Raw genomic sequence first — 20,854 nt, 5'->3', positions numbered from 1 at the left:
AGGACGACCTCCCTCCACCTGCTGACAACTTTATCTTAAACAGTCCAGGATGCCAGCAGTCTTTGCTGCAAAGTCATTTTGCTGGCTCATGGTCCCCTTCTTAACCACCAGGACTCCCAGACCTTTTCTACCAAGCTGTTTTTCAGCCAGTTTGTTCCCACACTGTTTGGGTGGCTGGAGTTACTCCTTCTCATGGGAAGTACTTGCCATTTCCCTTTGCTGACCTTCACAAGGTTCTTGTCAGCCTACATCTCGAGTCTATCAAGGTCCTTTTGAAGGAAAGTACACTCATCTGTTACATCAATCATTTTCCTCAGGTTTTTTATCATCTCTGCTTGCTGAGGATGCACTTTGTTCCATTATTCACCTCATTAATTAGGATGTTAAACAATGTTGGTCACAGTATTAATGCCTAGAGCACAATGCTGATGACTGGCTCCAACTGGATTTTTTAATGCTGAAAGTAATTCTTTGAGTAACACAATTAGGCCATTTTCAATCTACCTCACTGTGGTACACTTGGGTCCACATTCAAAGACTGTGAGAACTGAATTTCTGTACCAGGATGGAACTGACTTATGAATATGCAGCAGTCCCTTGAGAGGATGTTCAAATGTAAGAATTACATAGCCTCACACTTGCTAATGGTATGTAAAACAGGCAAGGGGATGTGCAGAGTCAAACATCAGCAGATCTTAGTATATATTAAGCTCAGCAAGAAGTTTAACACATTCAGTATTACGTTCATGTGGAAAGAATAAGACCCTCCTGACACATATATCCATATTTTAATACTTACAAGATCTGAAATTTTGTATTCAGCAAGGAGCTTACAAACATTTCATTACTGTTGACTGCCTTGTTCAGACTACATGACAAACACATCAGTGTTATCTTGCTTTGCCTGTCCATTTTTTCAGAATGGATTATAGGAATGCTGAAGGTACGTGCCACATGGTTACTGTGAGACAAATGACAGACTCCAAGCTCATGTCCATGGACTATGTTTTACAAAAATAATTGAAAACTGGAAAATTAAGACTGTAGTAACTGTTGAAGGAATTCCATGATTTTCTTCTGAATTTCTTTTGAGGATTTCATGGTGATGTTCATGAAAAGTATATCATGTAAAGTCAATTTTAATTAGCAAGTTAGTGATTTTATATGCCAAAAGTGCATGTTTCTATAAAATGTGAGACATTTTAATTTCAAATTAGCAAAAACCTCCTAGTGACTCAGCCTGAGTCTGCACTTCAAAAAAAATAAAACCTACTAAAAAGAAAGTCCTAGAACTAAGGGGGGAAAATTTCAATTCAAGCACACATAGATTCATGGTTCATGAAAAAACATGGGTAGTATCCCATAAAATACCAGAAGTCCTAACTGGAGCATTTGCTCACTCACTGTGGTAGAAATACTGTACATCGTACAAAAATTAAAGCACTCACACAAAGAAGGGAGCTGCTTAGATCTGAAGCAGTTCACCTTACTCACGACTGAGAAAACCACAAAAGTATATTTTTAAACTGCAATTTTAAACATCCCCATAGAAATGCCTGAAATGCTTCTAGAAGGTTGCATACTAATTTTGTTTGGTTTCCCGTATCATCTTCTCTATTCACCCTCACCTTCTCCAATACAGGAAGCCAAGATGTAACGAGATGCAGGTTCTTCAAACACAGCCATTCTCCATTCTGAGCACACTCTCTTAAAGTTTGAATAGCCAGGTCAGCTTGGCCCTGGCCCATGGCAATCTGAAATGACAGACACAGTTGTATCAAGAATCTCTCATACCTCATTTAACAGTTAAATACAACTTTGTGTTTTCAACTTAGGAATACATACTTTAAAAAAAAGAGTGCTAAAGACAACCAGAATTTTCTCTAATGTTATAGGTTACTAAAGTAGGGAAAAGATTAAGGAAAACAAGTTCCTCTTTGCAACTTATCTAGCCAGTTTCTGTACAAACAACATTACCTAGTCTTTTAATGGAAAAAACCATACATCACTCGGTGACAGTGATTATATTCTCTGGGAAGTCAAAAAGTAATGTAAATAACAATGACTAAAGTGCATTACTGCAGAACTGCAAATATAAGAGAGAAATGAGAACTAAGTTTCTTTTGGCTAGAAGTTAGGAGTACTTCCTTTGAAGAGAAATACTCAATTTGCTGGGATATATGAATAGTTTAACATACACTCCTTTCTTCACTTTTTATAGTACCACATTAGTTCTACCTTACAATCTATTTGGAAGATAAAGACAACAAAAAACCCTGAACCAAACAAGTTGAAAATAAAGATGTTTCAGCCAATGCAAAAGGTCTTGTCTTGGTATTATGATTCTCTGACTAAGTAGAACTGTCCATAATATCTTAAAATAATTGAAAATAGCCAAAAGAAGACAGCTGAAAGTCACTAGCAATACAGTAGCAGGCGGTACAAATTTAGCACTCTTTTCATTATCCCATGTGAGAAATTTATCAGCAGAGAAGAAAATTCTATCTTTTATGTTCTATTCAAATTACATGAGAAAGTGTAGGAAAAAAAACAAAAAATATTCTCATTAGTGTTACAACTTTCAAGTGATTTAACTTTGAGTCCTGATCCTTAACTGAATACCATACTATGTTGCATTTTGAAAGTCCAACATATAAAGGATATTTTTGAGATAAACATGAAAATCGATGTGGCAGAGTAAGAAATATGTGTTCTGCAATGTTCACAGCTAGATAAGATAGCAGTAGGATTTAAATATTTACAGTTTGATGGGAAAAATATATTATACCAGTTTATGTTCCAGGAAAGGAACAATTTCAAGGACTATTTAAAAGCAACATTAAACTCGACATTTTCCATTTCTATGCTAACCAGTTATCAGCTAGATAACAACTTCCCTCCCCTTAATATGTCAAATGACAGAAGGAAAGAATATTTTTGAGAAATTTATAAAGCATATTGGTACAGTGCATTGGGAATATTAGGAAACCACTTGATTCATATAATAATTTTAATTGGAAAGGATCCTGGAAGGTATCAAGTCCAATCTCCTGCTCAAAATAGGGCCAGGTATGAAAGATTAAATCAGGAACTAAGGTCTTTGTCCAGTGGATTCCTGGAATCCTTCAAGGATGTAAAATATCTCAAAATATTTCACAGAATTTCATGAAATACCTAACTATTCACAAGCACTGAAGACCCAATTTGTGTTTTCTATCGAAGAAAGAAATGTGCAAATCCTATAAGCAGAGGAGATTATGAAGTCTAGGGTTTTGTTTTTTTCAGTTACTCCACACCAAGAAAGATGATGCTGCAGCACGTATAACAATTCTCAGCCCCTTTTGTTCTTTTCCATCCATCTTCTCATTTTTTCCTTCTCCACACTGGAGGAATGTCTCTTATTCGGATTCTGCTTTTGAGAGCGTGACTAATGTGTGTCCCTTCTCCAGTCCATTTTTCCAGTGGAATGAGAAGTTAGTGTCAAGACAGGTGGGAACAACAAAACAGCACAGACACCAAACTATGATTTTACTTACTAACTTTCTTGGAAAACAAAGTAAAACAGATATTAATACAAAGTTTTACACATTGTGGGCTTTAATCACTACACTTATCTAAGACTGACCTGATGGTAGCACTCAGCATTTCTTTCAACACTGGCAAGTTCCTGTAATTCTTGAGAAGGATCAGCACCAGGAGAAATTATTATCAAGATGGGTTCAATTTCCAGTGTCTCTTTATACAGACGTTTCATATTCAGAGGTGATGGAGATAATTCTTTTATTCCTGTAATTAGAATTAGAATTATTATGGAAATAAAGTGACTATACATGATGGAGTGCTTCATTATCCACTTAAGAGTTCATCTGGCTGTCAAGAGTTCTGTTCATGAGACACCACAAAACCAGTTTGAAAATGAAGAAAATATCCTTACAACATGCAGGTAGGTATTAGGCACCCCATACTGAGAAGAAAAATATTTCTGGATTTCCAGTTTGACAAACTGCAGTCTTTATTTAGAGTGTAGTCTTGAGGAAAACATACAAAAAGAGAGAAGTGGAGTGAGAAGCTGTGCTATTTGCTAAAAGTCATTGCAGTGTGTATGTCCACATGCAGAACTTCTCTCTTTACTGCTTTGAGAGCCTTAACTATTCGGCTTACACCGTTCTTGGTACTATGATTACTTACATCTATTTTTTGTTTTAATATACAACTTAAATGTCTACAATGTTGACCTAGTAAAGGCAAGGTATTTATACATGAGGCCAAAGATACATGTATAACTGATTCATAAATTAAATAGTGTTGACCACATATTTTCATGCATCTTTAGAGCAGCATTTAACCAATGTAGCATCGGGTGCAACAGGAAATCAGAACATAGAGTAAGACAGAAGAGCCCAAATCAGTGACATCTATGCCACAACTACTAAAAGATGCAATACACACTTCCTTGAGGATGCAGTCTGTTTTCAGACTTGAGCTGTTGTATGTTGCACATAGAACAATGCCATATCATTTGTACCATAGAATCATGGAATAGTTTCTATTGAGACCTCAAAATCATCTGGTTCCAATCCCCCACCATGGGCAGGGGCACTTTCCACTAGACCAAGATGCTCACAGCCCTGTCTAGCCTGGCACTGAATGCTTACAGGGATGGGGTATCCACAACTTCTCTGGGAAATCTGTTCCAGTGCCTCCCTACTCTCACAGAAAAGAATTTCAGTCTAATATCTAATCTAAATATTCTCTCTTTCAGTTTGAAGTTGTTCCCTCTTGTTCTGTTACTACATGCTTTCTTTTGAGCCCCTTTAAGTACTGGAAGGCTGTTACCATGGTGCATTTGTTTATAGCACGTAAAATAAAGAAATAAGCATGCATCAGGTGTTACAAAATACCTTAGTAGAAAATTCTTATGAACATTATCCTCAAAAGAAATTATTTTACTCTCTCTTCACCCATAAATTTCAAAATATAGGTAAAAGGTGAGAAAAGGAAAAAAAAAAAGGTCTGGATAAAACAGAATTGAAAGGCTTTCTTTTAGGATATACAGCTCTTTTGGAATTCATTTTTTCTCCCAGGAAAGCTGCCAAATGAGATGGGAAATTTAATGGCTTCTTTTAGAACTATGTGAAACAGTTTGTTTCAGTTGTTTCAGGGCAAGGACACTCAAAAAGACAAGGCAGAAAAAAACTATGAAAAAATATTCATACAAGCATGACGTTTTTTATTGGTTAGAAAGTGCTAGTCAGGATTTTGCCGATCTTACTGACACACATGAAAAATCTGTGGCTGATTTGTGGATGATTTCCTGGTTTTGAAAACCCAAATAGAGTCCATGGTATTCTGCCTTCATTGGTGAGGCTGTAGCTTCAATCATCAAAAACAGTTCCTTGTGCAGTGTTCCTCCAAGGAACTGGCCCCAACACAAGTAATTTATGTAATACATTAAGATTTGGGAGACAGTAAGCAAGCAAATAAATTTACTCTGCACTCAGGTCTCTGCTGGCTTTTGAGCCACACACACTGTAGATCACCCTTGTCATTTGAGTCCAGCAGGCAGGGACATTGTCAGCATGGGCCATGTCACCATGACCCACATACCCTCTCTACCTACTAATAATGTTTGACAGAGAAGCTATTACCTTAATGCTGAAAATCCCAGTCTGGCTGACAGATATGCAGCCAATTTTGAGCAACAAATAATGTCCACAGACAGCATAAAGGAGTAAGATAAAGTGACTTTTAAAACTTACAGTGCTTACCCTGATGAGACACTCAAAACTGCTAAAAACTGAAGGAAGGGTTTTGTGTGCTATACTGCAATATAAAGGCTATTTGGCATACAGGTTTCAAACTTTGGATATAATAGATATGAGAGAGGAAATTGACTGACTAGAATAAATAGACAACTGTAGCATTGAACCACTCTAAATCATTTTTAAACAGATAGTGTATTTTTAAACAGACAGTAAAAAGTATTACAGACCAAGAGCTCTACAAAAAATGACTGATATTAATGAAATAATCTTTTAAGACTTGATTTATAAAGTCTCAAACTTATTGGTCTTTAAATGGTAAATTACATAAAATAATATTTATGGAAAATCTGAGTCTTAAGGAGAGTGCTGCAGCGTAAAACTTAGAGAAAACCAGTTATCTTCCTTTCTTGATTACTCCAGTGTTCAAGAATGAAAAGAATTTGACAGATCTTTTTATTACATTTTCAATCACTGCGCAGAATAAACCAAACCATTTTAAAAGCACTTATATGAATATGTCACAATAAGAAAATCAGCAAATCATTTACAGTATATTTTCATACACTAAAACTTAGGGATTCCATGAGAACTATTATATAAAAGTGGAACATAGCACAAACAAACCTATTTAATTGTTGTGCAGAAATACCCTGGTGAAAATTTAACTTACCTAGGGCTTTACATGCAAAAAGAGCCATGGCACTCTGTAGTCTGTCTGGTCTGACAGCCTGGATCACAAGTACCTTAAAATAAAATACATTCAGAGGAGATGAGTTATACATAGTGATAATTTAAAATGCAGCACTCTTATAAGAAGGATGAATTCTTTGAATTTATCTTCAGAACAAAGTTATTTTCTCTGAATATCTAGAGCTATCTGATCATTGCTTTCCAAGATAATTGACTGCAATTGTCCTTTTCTAAGTAGTTTGTTCTATCAACAGAATCAGAAGATAGATCTATACCTAATGTCTACTTGTAAGCTACAAACTATTCTACAGTATTTCAGAAGAAAAGTAGCTATGTGGGTAGCTAGAATGACAGAAAGCACACTTAGCTTTATACTGGCATCTAAATTCTGTGCACATATAGAGGCAGCAATGTCCTACTTGGAATAGAAATATTTCTGGTTTCAGTTCAAACTAATTTGTGAGTGGCACATCAATATAACAATGTAGTTTCAATATATTTCATAATCAGAAAATTCTTAATACTTTCTGTACAAGAAACAAGATGCACTGATCATTCCAGACTTACTTTCCTATAAAAGCAGACATTTTCTGACAACACACTGCACACATAAGAAGTGGTCTTCAGCATTTCATTGAATTAAATATGACTCAGAAAAATTCCTTTCCAAAAGGGTTTGTTCCTAAATTGCATCCATGCTATTTCAGAAATTTCCCTCCTCCACAAAAAACTCCAAATAGACAGTAGCTATGAGCCAATCAACATGGAACTACACTGTCAAATACCCCATCATTCCTCTGGATGTTTTCATATAAAGTAACTTCAAAAGAAAATCACAGCATCATTTGAAAGTAAGTAACAACATATTTTTTCCATAAACACAAGTGTTTATATTTTTCTCTTCCAGTGGAAAACAACCTTCAGGTTGAGGAAGGAACTTGCCTTTCTCGTATTCTTGGTGTGTTCTTTAGCACCAGCTTTTCAGAAGTCATTTTTCATTTCTTCTATTCTATAGAAGCAGAGGCTGCTACTGCATTTTGTGTCAGATGTGTGAGCTTGCACATTCAGTGAAGTAAGATGCTCAACAAGCTGACACATACCGCAGTAACAAAGCAACCATGAAAGAATTTTAATACATATTCATGAAATTAATTCTGTGAATATTTCTAAAGAATATGTTACTTGAGAGGGTGTACTGAGTTGTAGATAATATATCAACACTAAAAAGAATCAGATAACAGAGAAATAATGTGCACTATAGTAAAAAAATATAGAATTCTTAGATTAAAAAATAAAAAAAAACAAGTTAAACTGCCGGACAATGTAGATACTGTCACTGCTTATAATTCAATCAGGGCTGGATGTAAAATATACTTTCACTGGTGAAGTCATAATTAATATTATGAATGGAAAGATTACCTGCTGAAACAAGGAAATTCTTTGTACAACAGCAGACGGAAAGTCTTGTTCACATACAGAGCTCTGAGAAAAAGTGCGCCACAGACTTTCATCTTCAAAGCAAAGTGTCCGATAGAGACCTGGGAGAGAAAGCTACGAAACAAATATTGTAGATTTAACTGTAAAGAAAAATTGCCATTTGGGCATTGTATATTTTAATTTATTTCCAAATATCATTATGAACACTACTCGGCAAATCAAAAAATTCAATTTTATCCTCAGAGTTAGGGAAGAAAAGAGTACATTTTAAAATTAATCACTTGTTTACCTATTCCCTGGAAAGACTAAATCTATATTTGCACTCTAATTTTAGTTTTAAACCTTAAGGTTCTTTGATTTTAAACTTTGGGCTTTACCTTTAAGCCCTTTCCTCTAATAATATCTGCTATCTGGTATCAGTAATGGCTTGCTATCAGTGCATGCTACCGATTCACTCAGTTACTCAATTTCTGTTTGTTTGTTTAAACCTCTAACTATTATGCTTGCCACACCATTATTGTGATTATTCTTGATTTCTGATTAAAGAGAAACTCTGGGATGCAAAAAGCATCCTTGCCAAAGAGCAGTCAAGGGTTTTTTCCTTGCTGCTGAGCTACATGCAGGAGGAGAAGAGGCTAAGACAGAATTTCAGGACTAATATTTTCCTTTAGTACCCTTCAGGATCACAGGACTTCAACATTGACCAGTGCAAGAAAGAGTTTTTGTTTTAGTTCAGACTGAGCAATCACAAACTCTATAACACCTATGAAGATGTACAGAGAAATCTGATGAGGAGTATATTAATTTCTGAATCAACAGTTTATGGCTTTTAATACAATATGAAGTGATTTGTGAAAGTCATTACACTAGCGAAATCCACAACTAAATATTGTTTGCAATTTTCTTCTATCATCCTGTCTATAAAAATTGTAGAACTTGCAGTATTTTCTAATCTCAGTAAGATGACAAGTTAACTCACATGCATTGAAATTCATTACAGATGGGGTAGAAATGTTAATGAAAAAGGCTCAGAAAAATGAGATAAAAATAAAAATAAAAAAACATTTGGTCTTTTTTAGGCAACTATATATTAAGCCATGGTTTCTGGAAGATAGAATAAACAGCTTAAAACAATGAAATCTTTTGTTCTGACAAATAGATATCTGAGTATTCAAGTCCAAATTGCTATCTGCCAAAACCAAAATTATTTAAATTTAAATACAAGAGACCACATGATGTATACCTTCAAAGATGCTACTGCCCAGACTCGGTCCTGTTCTATCCAAGAGGGAACCTGGTCACGAGCGCTTCTTTGTGAATCCTTATGGAAGCAAGTTATACCACACATGTAAGCTACAAAATCTTTTATGAAGCACTATATTCAGTAATAAGGTTGTGAAATCCATGTTTTTTAATAAAAACTTTCACAACAGCAATCTTTCTGCTGTCTTTTGCTAAGTTCATAAATGGCACAACAAAAAAGCTACCAAAATATTTAAATACGAGACATAATGCTCACATTAACACTTGCTCAGCTACTTGAGCTTGAAAATACTTTATCCATTTAGAGCATCCTTATAACATTCTCAATTCCAAGTAATTTTTTACTAATAACAAGTGCCACAAATGATTGGCTATCTGCATAGGCACTCTGAGAAATTGGCTTCAAAAAACAACTCCATTGCACACATTCGCAATCATGAAGATGGTTCTTCACACAAAGAGCCAAACACCTGAAAATCTCTGCACTGGTAATTTGGCAACAGCTCTATTTTTCTGCTCTTTAGATGTTTGGCATGGAGGAAGTTCTAAGGAAGAACAACACTGCTTAAGCTCCAGAGGAATTATCATCCGTTATTAAAAGATCTTACAGTACACATTAACCAGTCTGAGGAGTCTCTGCATGTAAATCCATTTGGATCTCTCAAGGAATGAGAAACTTCAAGAGTAATCTTAAATGCTCAGCAGAGAAAAACAGAAGCTTTTTTGTGAAAGGGTATCTCAGCCATGAGCTACAAAGTCTGAGAAACAAAACTAGGAAATTTGGAAGCGATTGTAAGAATAAATTTGACATGGGTCTGCAGTATACATTCCATTTAGGCTGAAGGGCACACAAGCACAATCTTTCCAAAACCTATGGATTGTGCCTTAGGTAGGGTAGAGGTAAGACTGGTATTAAATTCCATTATACAATCAGATCACACATTCCTTGAAAATGGCCTACAGCAATAAATACTTGACAATCACTCAGTTCACAGTCATTTAATTGAATTACAGTGATTCCAGACAGATGAAGGGGGACTTCTGCAGTCACACTGAAATGCAAAGCCTGCAGTTGAGCCATCTAATGGCTAGAGAAACTGGATTTCAAGGATCATTTTAGCTACCAGCTGCCTGAGAAAATGTACCTAAAGTACAACACATACATGACTCTGGGAGAAGGAGGGATTCAGAAATACTGATTTTAGTTACAGAAAAGGGCTGAAAACGTCCTCAAACATGCAATTTCAAATTGCCATCCTGGTCACAGAAAAAATAAAAGAAAATACACAACAAAGGCAAAAAGATATTCAAATTAAAAAAACTATTTGCCATGTTCAAAAATTCTTTAATAAATTTATATCTCTATATTAATATGTGAAAAGTTACTTTTTTCTTTAATGTATGAATACAGTTAATTAAACAACATAGTAAGAATAAAACTTTAACTTTTCAGGATTAAAGAAAGTGTTCCTTATTTCAAAATATGAAAGTAAATGTAGCTTACTGATTTTCTGATGGTGTCTCCAATGATCACACCTGTAAAAGTCTCCCATTCCTGGGTGGAATAAATGAACAACTCAGGTAAGTCACAGGACACCTTTAAGAACTAAGATTAATATTCAGTAGCATGTAGACAGAGCAGGAAGACAAACAAATTAAATGCTAGATTCTGAAAGAGTTCCAAGACATTTTTTAAATGCTAGGTAATGCTATCAGAATATGATTCCTTTTGAAGAATCCAAGCTAAGTGGCTGCAGTGCTTTATAAGAAAAAAAAGCAAAGGGGAAGTTCTATACTTTCTCAGCACCCACAGTTCCTACCCAGACTGCCCATCTACAGACTATCAGGAAGCAGCAAATGTGGCTGGCAAGGACACACGTCCTGCCTGGTGGGGCATCAGCTGCCCACACAGAACAGGTAACTATAGAAAGCATGATAAAACTTTTAGACTTCATATAAGTATCCAGAAAGACAATTTTAAGCCTTTTAGACAAGTATTTAAAACCACTAGAAATCACATAATCTTGTATTTGAAGGTGGCAAGAAACAGACCAAAAATTCTTCATAAGTATTGAAATTTTGCATAAATAATACCTATATTCTATGATAAAGATTTTTTATTAAGGAGAATAGTAAGATCAGAAATTTAAAAGTCAATTGATACAAATCCCAGCATAATATTTTGCATCCATCAGTCTCACTGAGTCTTGAAAAGGCTCCCTCTTTCATTTACAAACTGATGCTCATCTCCCAGTTACAAAGAAAATGCTTGTGCACACAAAAATGCATGGAGCATTTTTTGGTTTGTGCAATATTGTTATGAAGAAAAGAAGAAGCACAATATACACGGAATATAAAACTACCTCAGAAAAATCTATACATATTGATTCAGAAAGAGAATGTCCCTACTGAGAACCAAGGCATTCTATAGTATATTGCTGAAGTTGTACTATAAATTTCAAATTGCTATGCAAAAAAATACTTAAGTGAAGAAGGTTCAATTCTGTTGGGACAGGGACTTAGAATACTAAATTCTCTAGCAGCATATTAAGCAACTCCTAGTCTCATCACATTAAAAGCTTTAGAAGAAATAATTTCAAAAGAATAACCACTTCAGCTTCATTTTCTTCACTAAATATTTTCTACAAGCACTTTTCTCTTAACAATTTAATGAAAATAACTTTTACCTTTCAGAGAAGTAAAAAAATTATTGCTATTATTTGCCTGTTTTCACTCTTGAGTATTCAGATACAGTAGAAATATGCATTATATGTAACCTAGATTAAGCTGTCTAAGAGCTCTAATAGCTGATGGAAATGCATGCTTAACAATAGAAACCAACACTTAGGGCTGTACTTTACAAACACTTCAGAAGCCAGGATTTAATTTAGTCAGAAAACTGTTTCCAGGTTGCTGCCTTTATGACTTTAGAAACTCAAGAAAGATAAAGCAACTTATTTTCAGAAGCTCAAATAAAATAATAAATATCAAACAGCAAACTTTGGATAATGAAGAGCAGCCAGGATATATTTCTGCAAACAAATGAGTTATTTTTATGAGGTCACATCACTGCTTTGTCAATGCATATGTCTACAATGAAACTACTTCTTCATTGGAGGGTTCCAAACAACTTGTTTTGAACCTTGTACCTTAAGCTCACATATTTCATATAATCAAGTTTCATTGCTTCCTTCAAATGTATTATCTGATATTTACCTCCATAATGGACTCTATTGAACTGGCATCTACTAACATTTGATGTCTCTTCTGATCTCCAGCTTCTAGAACAGAAAGCCATAGTTTTGTCTCTCCATTCCACGGAGGTACTTTAGATAATTAAATGTGTCTTGACTCAGTATAATCAGCCATGTTTAGGCAATTCTATTAAGTCAATTATGGCATATTGTTTCACTGAGGGCAGACTATATAGGATTAATCTGACTACACTATAGACAACTACAACTAAGTCCTACACTTGCTGACAAAAACTTTTTATCTACTTATTTACTCTTCATATAAAGTTCGAGTAAAATACTTGGGGATTTTCTTCTTTAGCACTTACATTCTCTTGAAAAAGCTCAGGGTGCATTCCTCTTACAAAATGTAGAGCAAACATCAGCTGATCAGCCTGAAATAAAAGCAGTAAAAATGTATTTATATACTCAGGAAAAGTCCTATTTCTAGTTCTTTTTTAAAAGTAACATTTCTTTAGAAAAACACCTCCAATTCCATAGTAATGACTTAGTGACATATATCCTAAGGCAAAATTGCTACATCCCCTTGCAACTTAGAGACAAGAAGTAACTCAAAGTGGGAGGTGGAGTGGAGGGCAAAGAGGCCCCTACTAGGAATTAAAATCAAGTTTTGTAAGGCACTGAAGTTCTTATTTTATTGATAAATATGAACATCATATGACATTGAGAACAAGCCACACCATTTAACTTTTTCATCTCAGAAAAGGTCTGCAAGCAAATCCATATCATAACTGCCTACTGAGATGCTCCCTGGATGATCTAGTATCCAAAATTTGAACAAGAATTGTTTGGAAGAACAATAAGTAGCCTAGACCAAACCAGCTTTGAAACAAATTTAAGCAAATCAAACAAATTTGAACATTTAAACAAATTTGAACATTTGAACATTTAAACAAATTAAAGAGGGAAGATGGGCCAGTTCAAGTGCTCAGGTAAATTTCTTGGCACCACTTCATTTAGCAACATTCATGAAGCCTATGTACACATAAATAACATCCACAGACAGACAAAATCTTTCTTTTTCATTCTAACATGCTTCAAAGGGTATGAACTCATATCAGCTATACTGTTTATGAAGACACTAGTAAAGATTCAATGGCATAGCAGTCTTTTAAAATTTTCATGGATAAAAGGAAGAATTAGCAGTGAATTGTGGATGGTGTGAAGAGTTTATTTATTCTCTCCATTATTAGAACACAATAGTAAACTGGAGGGACCATTAGTTTGAAGCTGCAACAGTACCAGTAAACATATTTTCAGTATTTTCTAAACTCCAGTCTGATCACACTTAAAATCTTTCCTACTAGAAATCTCTTCTCTGCCTTGCACTTGAATTCTCTACTCTTCTTACATATAAAAATTGCTGCCTTCCATATTCACAAGGTGTAATGGAAGGCTTAGTGGAAGGCTTCACATAGTTATGACTTCAATGACAATCATTAATTATTATGAGACTATTTCATGAGATTCCACTTGGACTTTGATAAACAACATCCCTTAGAAAGAACTGCCACTCCTATATCCTCAATACAGCATTGCTAGATTGGGGGACAGAGGTAGGAGGTGGTGTAAAATTTTCAAGCTCTCTTCATTCTCACAGATCAAACCACAGACTTGCGCAATTTGTACTGCTCAAACCATATATGCAGATCTACTGTGCTTCCTTCAGCCTGGTACTGTGAGACAAAAACCTCCTGTTATGACAGTTTCATGTGTAAGTAAAAATTAAAACTAAAAATCAAAGGCTTAGTTTCCCTAGGTTTTCAGTAAGAAAGTAAGAAGTGAAAAGACATCTGACTGAAATAAAAAAGAAATACATTAAGAACATTTTTTTGAGGCAGAACAAGGAACAGACAGAAACAAAAAAGGTAGCAGGGAGACCTTTGGCAACGAAAATAAAAAGGCGAATATCACAATGTAGGACTTTTAGAAACATAGAATCATCTAGGTTGGAAGGGAACTTTAAGATAACCAAGTCCAAACATCAACCTAACAAACCCACTTTTGTTTTCTTTTTAAAAAAAACCAAACCAAAATACAAAAAATTCCCAAATAATCACACAAAACCTTATATTTAGGAATGCAAGAAATAAGAGCAAACACAGAATGAGTGCTCAGAAAACTGTGATGCCCATGTCTGACTCTGAAGCCAGAATGAGGCAGAGAGGTAGAGCTCTGTGGAGAAATGTGCATCAGCAATATTAATTTGGTCATATACTGATTTTAAGTCTGCATTTAGCATGTTAATTATTGATAATGTTTTGTATCTATTACACAATACTGTTATTTGAAATAGATCAAGTGTGAGCTGCTGAAAGAAAACTTTCAAACCCAGTGCACTGTATAAAAGCCAGAAAAATACAATCTTACCTTAAACAAACAACGACAAACGTATTCATACACTGTATGTTTCAATGTGCCAATAAGCAGCTTGATTCTTTCCTCAGTATTACCTGAATCCTAAAAAAGAAATTTCAGATTTCAAAAATTCCCCTGGAAGTAAAAAAATTTCCACATACTTTGTAAATTTCGGCAAAATGACACAAATAATCTGGGATCTACATGACACTAGTTCTAAAAACATATTAATCATCTGCAGCTATCAATGATTAAATAGGAAATTCATGCTGAAGTATTAAGAAATAAATATTTTGGCATTGAATATTTTGACTAGGAACATGATAAAACTTTGTGTAAAAGGAGAAATACACTGAGAATGAGAGTACGTTTCCTTCTCCTAACCTTAAAATCATTAAAATCTCATCATTGTCACTTGATAAAAAATTGCTTATTAATTGAATTACTATATTTAATACTACTAAACAAGTATGTTGATCTTAGTGTAGTTAACAAACTTCTGGTCAAATCTGGCCCAATTGAAAAGAACACTGTAGAAAACAGTAAGTGTACACTGTTCTTCAAAGCTCATAGACTGAAAAAATAATTCCAACAGGGAAAAATTTGAAAGACAGGACAAAAGAAGAAAGGGACTGGGGGGTAGGGAGTGTGTTACAGTATGACTTCTTTTCTACCATGCTGGAATTTGAAGAGACGAATTTAAGAAGGGCAATTGTGCAACTGATTTGCCTAATGCCTTTCCCATGTCTAATAGATTTCTTGGCATGAAATATTGGATAGAGGAGAAGGAAAAAAGAAAGCAAGTAACAAAGGCAAAACCAGAAGTTGAGCTTTAAATAGGTAACATTACAGGCAGGAAAAAAAATTATGAAGGAGTGTGAGTAAGAACAAGAAGTTAAAACATCATGTTGTGGAAAAGAAGTAATAGGAACTTCAAAGAGGGCCAGTTCACATAGTCAGAACTGTGTTCCTAGTAATGACTGGAGCTGAAGGAGAGTTGTAATCACAGATGCCAGAACAAAGGGGAATCCAAAGGAAACACGATGAAAGGCTGATGAATGACTTTCTAAGTAAAAACAAAGAGAAATATGAAGAATTTTGGAGATGCTTAATAAAAAGAAAATGCACTATTACTCAGTGTGGGCATTTTGATCTCAGGAGTGAGGTGGCAAAGGATAAATCCATTTTTTGCTTCAATAAGAATATACTGGCCTAAAAATACAGAAGAATAAAAAATACATTTTAAACAGGACAGGCTGCAGGTATGCTTACAGACTGTAAAAAAGTAGATAAAGGTATGACCTTCCTTCGGGTAAATGAATCAGGTAGAAATAGAGGATTTTCTTATTCTACCCCTTGTTGATAAAATTAGCTTTATTTGCATTTCAGATCATTAATTTATTTAAATAAAACCCTCAGTAAACTTATAATCAGCCTTTGTTTTCCTAATTCGCCATAGACAAAGAACAAGCCTGAAATCACAAAGAGTCACTTCGCTTTCAGATGGTAGAGAAATTCTGGGATTTATATACAACATAATTTATAAGTCCATATGCCTGTATTCTGAACATCTAAAGCACAACAGGTCAGCATCACTACTTACTATACACTTCATCATCAGTTACTCTAAGCTTTTATAAAAAATGTCCAGATTGACTAATAAATTCTAAGGATCAAAGCAGATGGACACTTCTGCAGCATTAGCAGCTTCAGGAGAAGAGCAAATACCTGCTCGCTCTGCAGAGCCCTTTGGAAAAGCCGCAGGAACGCCGCCAAACTAAAGCGGTACATATTATTAATTTTGGACAAGTCAGAGATAATGAAGTACGTCTTGCTAGCACTCTCAGCCAAAGGAAGATAGGCATCCCTCTCCTGCGGAGGAAAACAACACACACATAAAAAAGCCAGGTGCATTACTGCCACCTACTGATTATTGCATAAACATTTACTCAGCCCACCGAGAAAATATTCCCATGACTCCCACTGATTTAGAAAACAGAATCCTTTCCAAGCCTTCAAACTGAGGGGTCAGCACTCCAGACTTCAACACTACTGAGATTTCAAAATTGGAAGAAAAAATTTTTATCAAAAAAAATCTTTTAAATTATGAAGAACATGTTTATTAATAATATTTAATTATTATAACTATACATAATGATTATTATTAATAATTAATCCCTAGGGCACTAAGATCTTTTCCCACCACAGATCATATCTCAAAATTCAATGGGAAATTTTAAACTAAACAAATAGAACACAGAGGAAAACTCTGCAATCTGTCACAAAAACAGGATGTCAGATGAATAGCACCAGCAATTATCTAAACTTTTCCAATAGCAAGGGGCATATTAAGCAAAAACACCCACATGAACTATAATGTTTGCAACAGTGGATGACAAAAATAAAGTCAAAACCCATTACTTGACAAAATTCCTTTAGTTCAAACTGGCAGACTTTAAACTGTGTAAGTACTCAGCATATACAAAACAAAACATTTTAATTACTGAAAATACTGCATGTACTTTCATATCCAAAATATCATTTACCCAAAAAGAACTAATATAATATGTTCCTCATCCTATAACCCCATGGATGTACGTATCTTCTCTAGATAAAAGATGAATATTTTTAGCAGGAGAAAAACAAGTACTTTAAAGATTAAAATATTCTTCTACCTTATCAAGGAAACTCTGAAGTCTGGAAGATTCAGCCAGTGATTCTTGGATGAGTGCACTGCTTGCTTTAGTTTGATTCAAAGACTCAATCAGATTCTTATTTTCTAGTATATTGCCTTGTGATGTGGCAAGTGTCTGGAAAAAGAAAGTCATTTATGTTACAGTAAAAAAAAATCCTGTAAAGTAACCATTTTGGAAGCTATCTTTCTGATCTGTATGTATTTCTGAATCATTGAATGCATCTCAAGAGCTTTCAAAAACTGATAGTTACTCCAAAAACTGAGACATTTTTTAAAGAAGTATGGAAAATACAGCTCAAGAACATATTCCAAAAATCCAGACTGCCATATTCTGAAACCAGCAGGCTTTTGAGAATGATTTCTATGACTAGAGTCTTAGGCACTAATATTCCCATGGTAAATACAGATAAGGTATTTCTTTCTTGTGTTTAACTTATTTAACCTGAAGTTGGCTACTTGTAAAAACTTCCTGTACTCAGTCATTCATTAATTCATTTTCCTTCAAAAGCATTCCAGTTCTCATAGAACTTTCATCTCCAACTGACATGAATATTCACATTACAAAATATGAATATGCACATTACACAATGTGAACAATTTAAGTTTCAGAATCAAAGATCACTTTAAAATCCTTGGGATTGCCCCACATTTTTCCTGAGTTCTCCTCATTAAATTAAGTGATTAAGCAATTAATCTCACTTCTAAGAAGTGGGAAAAGCTTGAATAGTTCACATATATCTAAGGTTTTTTACTAACCTCCAGTAAATACACATAAAGATACTTATTTTGAAAACTGGTTGCTTGTCAGTCAAATCAGTTCTGAGCAACCACCTGTAGGACATCATTTTAGAATATCTGGAAGCACAGATTTACCAGTTAGAGCAGTAGAATATACTTACTTCTCTACCTGAAACAAGTTTAGGAAAAGATCATCTGCTTTTTCAGATAGCCCAGTTCATCCATGAGGAATCATACTGTGAGCTATGAGACAGCACCCATGTCATTACTCTCAGGCTTTTAGAAGGAAATCAGTACAGTACTTCAGAGAGAATGGAAATATTACTTTAAGATTAACTTAAATTTGGCCAGACCTCATTCAACATTGACTTCTTTGATAATGAAGTCCACCTGCCAGTTTCCACTGAGCCTTAGGTTTTTTTTTTCAGGGTCAAAGAGTATCCTGATTTCAGGATAACTAGCTAACAAGAATTCCAAAATTGAAATCAACCTTGCTGTAATTACTCAGATTCTCTTTGTTGCACATATCTTTAGGCATCAACTTCTTTAAGTTTTGTAGTGGATAATTCAGAGCAAGTTTCTCTCTTCCTGTAAGAGAAATCTACCCCATCAGAGTTTTAAAAAAGGCCTGACCTTAGTATTTGAAAATTAATAGGGAGTTCAATAGGGACAGTAAATAGAAATTCAAATCACAGAAAATAATTATGTACAAAATTCTAAAACTGAGCTATTAATCACAGAATTATGATTGGATGGGACCATCTAGTTCCAACTCTCCTACCATGGGCAGGGATGACCCTCACTACATAAGGTTGCTCAAAGCTCCATCCAAACTGGCCTTGAACACTTCCAGGGATGAGGCATCTCCATGTTCTCTGGGGAACCTGTTCCCAGAGGAATGGTGCCTTACCACCCTCCCAGCAGAGAATTTCCTTGTAATATCTAAACTAAACCTTCCCTCTTTAAAAGCCATTCCTCCCTTGGCCTGTCGCTGCACATCCTTGTAATAAGCCCCTCTCCAGCTTTCTTGTGGGCCAGTCTAATCTGCAAAACTATTATTTTATGCCAATCCATTGCACTCAACACTGCAAAGCTCTGTGACTTAGCTACAGACTGAGGGTTTAGGGCACCAGGTCAATCTCCCTGCATCTCTGACCTTTCAGAAAGACAGGATTCAAGGATCCATTCTTACAAGCATGAAGTACAATTGCTGTGAAATCCATGGCTAGAAATAATCAAAAAATAAAACAGTCCTTCCTTGGAAGCTACCTTTTTTTATAGAATTGAACAGATGTTTCTGAGCATAAATACTTTCAATAAAATAAAAAGATGAACTGAAAATTGAGAACTTTAATTTTAAATGCAAGACAGGGAATGTTTACTGTAAAGAATATTACAACTCATTTCTAATAGGAAACAATTGTAGAGATTTAAAATTTTAAATGTCTCTCTCAGAAATCTTTCCATTTTGTAGGGGGATTTTTTTCCTTTTTTTCACAACACAGGATCATTTCTCAGCTTGAGAAAGAGTCACTTGATATGATTCACAGGCTTAAAAGTGTGGCTTTTAGAAAAACTCATAATTTCAAAATGAAGTAGTATAATTTTTAATAAAGTTTTCTCTTTTTGGTATGTTAAAATTACTGAAATTTCTAATCAACATAAATCATCCTGAATCTATCTCACCAAATTAATAAATTTAACTATGAAACTGCTTAATGTATTGAATACTACAGTTTCATAACAGATGTACTTTCTTATCTACTCTGTTCTTCCAACAGGTCCAGGCCAATAATGCCTTTTTGTTTTTCTAATCAAAAATCCTGACAGCTCATTATTCAAACACTTCCAGCATCTCCATTCAAATACACAATAATGTGATTATCATCTTATTGATCTAACAGATATTAAAGACATAAATTTGTTTTACCTCCAAAAGAGAATCCTCAAGTTTAGCTAACTGTATCTTCTTATCTTCTTCCTGTTGTAACAGCTTTGTCTTCTGCTCTTCCAAATCAGGCTTTTCATGCTGAATTGTTAAAGCCAAAAGCTAAAAACAAAGAGAGAAAACAAAAAGGAAGTTTTTTGTTTTTTTTTTTTTTTTTTTGCATTTCCACTTCAAGAAGGGACAGTTTTCATGTATACATTGCATGATGCCAATTCCATACCTCCAGAGGAAGGAGGAAATCCATACGGTTATCTATGCTTCACATTTTGAGTTATAGCTTACTTATCAACATCTTATATCTGCATCCCATTCAAAGCCCTTTAGTGTAGAAAAACTTTTTTCATACCAAATAAGAAGGGGATTTTCTTCCCTTAATTGATCTCTTTCTTTTTTTTTGCTTTCTTCCATTTGTATGTCACATTTTGATTCCTAGACTTTATGGATAAAACCTCAACAGCTACTAGCATTTTAAAGGAAATAAAATACACAGTATTTTGGTTTCACTACATTTTTTTCTGTACATAAACTACTTTGATGATATCAGCATTATTCTCTAAGTAGGACACTGGAGAGCTGTAACAGAAATGTTTCCATGGTACCATAAATGCATCTTGAACAGAAAGTGAAGGTTTAGCAATTAATATGTTGCAACTGAAGTCAATGAGAACATTTTCATTTTCTCTACTGGACTCACTCCTTGTTTCCA

General features: G+C 34.7%; 1 protein-coding gene across 3 annotated transcripts in view; it reads right to left on the bottom strand.

The window, feature by feature from the left end:
- The window catches only part of DYNC2H1 (dynein cytoplasmic 2 heavy chain 1), a 143,796-nt gene that overhangs the window by 59,517 nt on the left and 63,425 nt on the right, over positions 1-20,854 (bottom strand). For all 3 annotated transcript variants that reach the window (XM_005482581.4, XM_074535163.1, XM_074535164.1), the window contains exons 67-77: positions 20,131-20,250; positions 17,443-17,577; positions 16,496-16,639; positions 14,780-14,869; positions 12,718-12,783; positions 10,660-10,710; positions 9,136-9,213; positions 7,875-8,006; positions 6,436-6,508; positions 3,626-3,786; positions 1,629-1,754 (exon numbers count right to left, since the gene is read on the bottom strand). In XM_005482581.4, the coding sequence (XP_005482638.2) occupies positions 1,629-1,754; positions 3,626-3,786; positions 6,436-6,508; positions 7,875-8,006; positions 9,136-9,213; positions 10,660-10,710; positions 12,718-12,783; positions 14,780-14,869; positions 16,496-16,639; positions 17,443-17,577; positions 20,131-20,250 (1,176 nt within the window). The remainder of the gene's footprint in view (positions 1-1,628; positions 1,755-3,625; positions 3,787-6,435; positions 6,509-7,874; positions 8,007-9,135; positions 9,214-10,659; positions 10,711-12,717; positions 12,784-14,779; positions 14,870-16,495; positions 16,640-17,442; positions 17,578-20,130; positions 20,251-20,854) is intronic.

This window comes from Zonotrichia albicollis, chromosome 2 (assembly GCF_047830755.1).
Source record: "Zonotrichia albicollis isolate bZonAlb1 chromosome 2, bZonAlb1.hap1, whole genome shotgun sequence".
Taxonomy (NCBI): Eukaryota; Metazoa; Chordata; class Aves; order Passeriformes; family Passerellidae; genus Zonotrichia; species Zonotrichia albicollis.
This window is presented reverse-complemented; position numbering and strand designations above follow the sequence as displayed.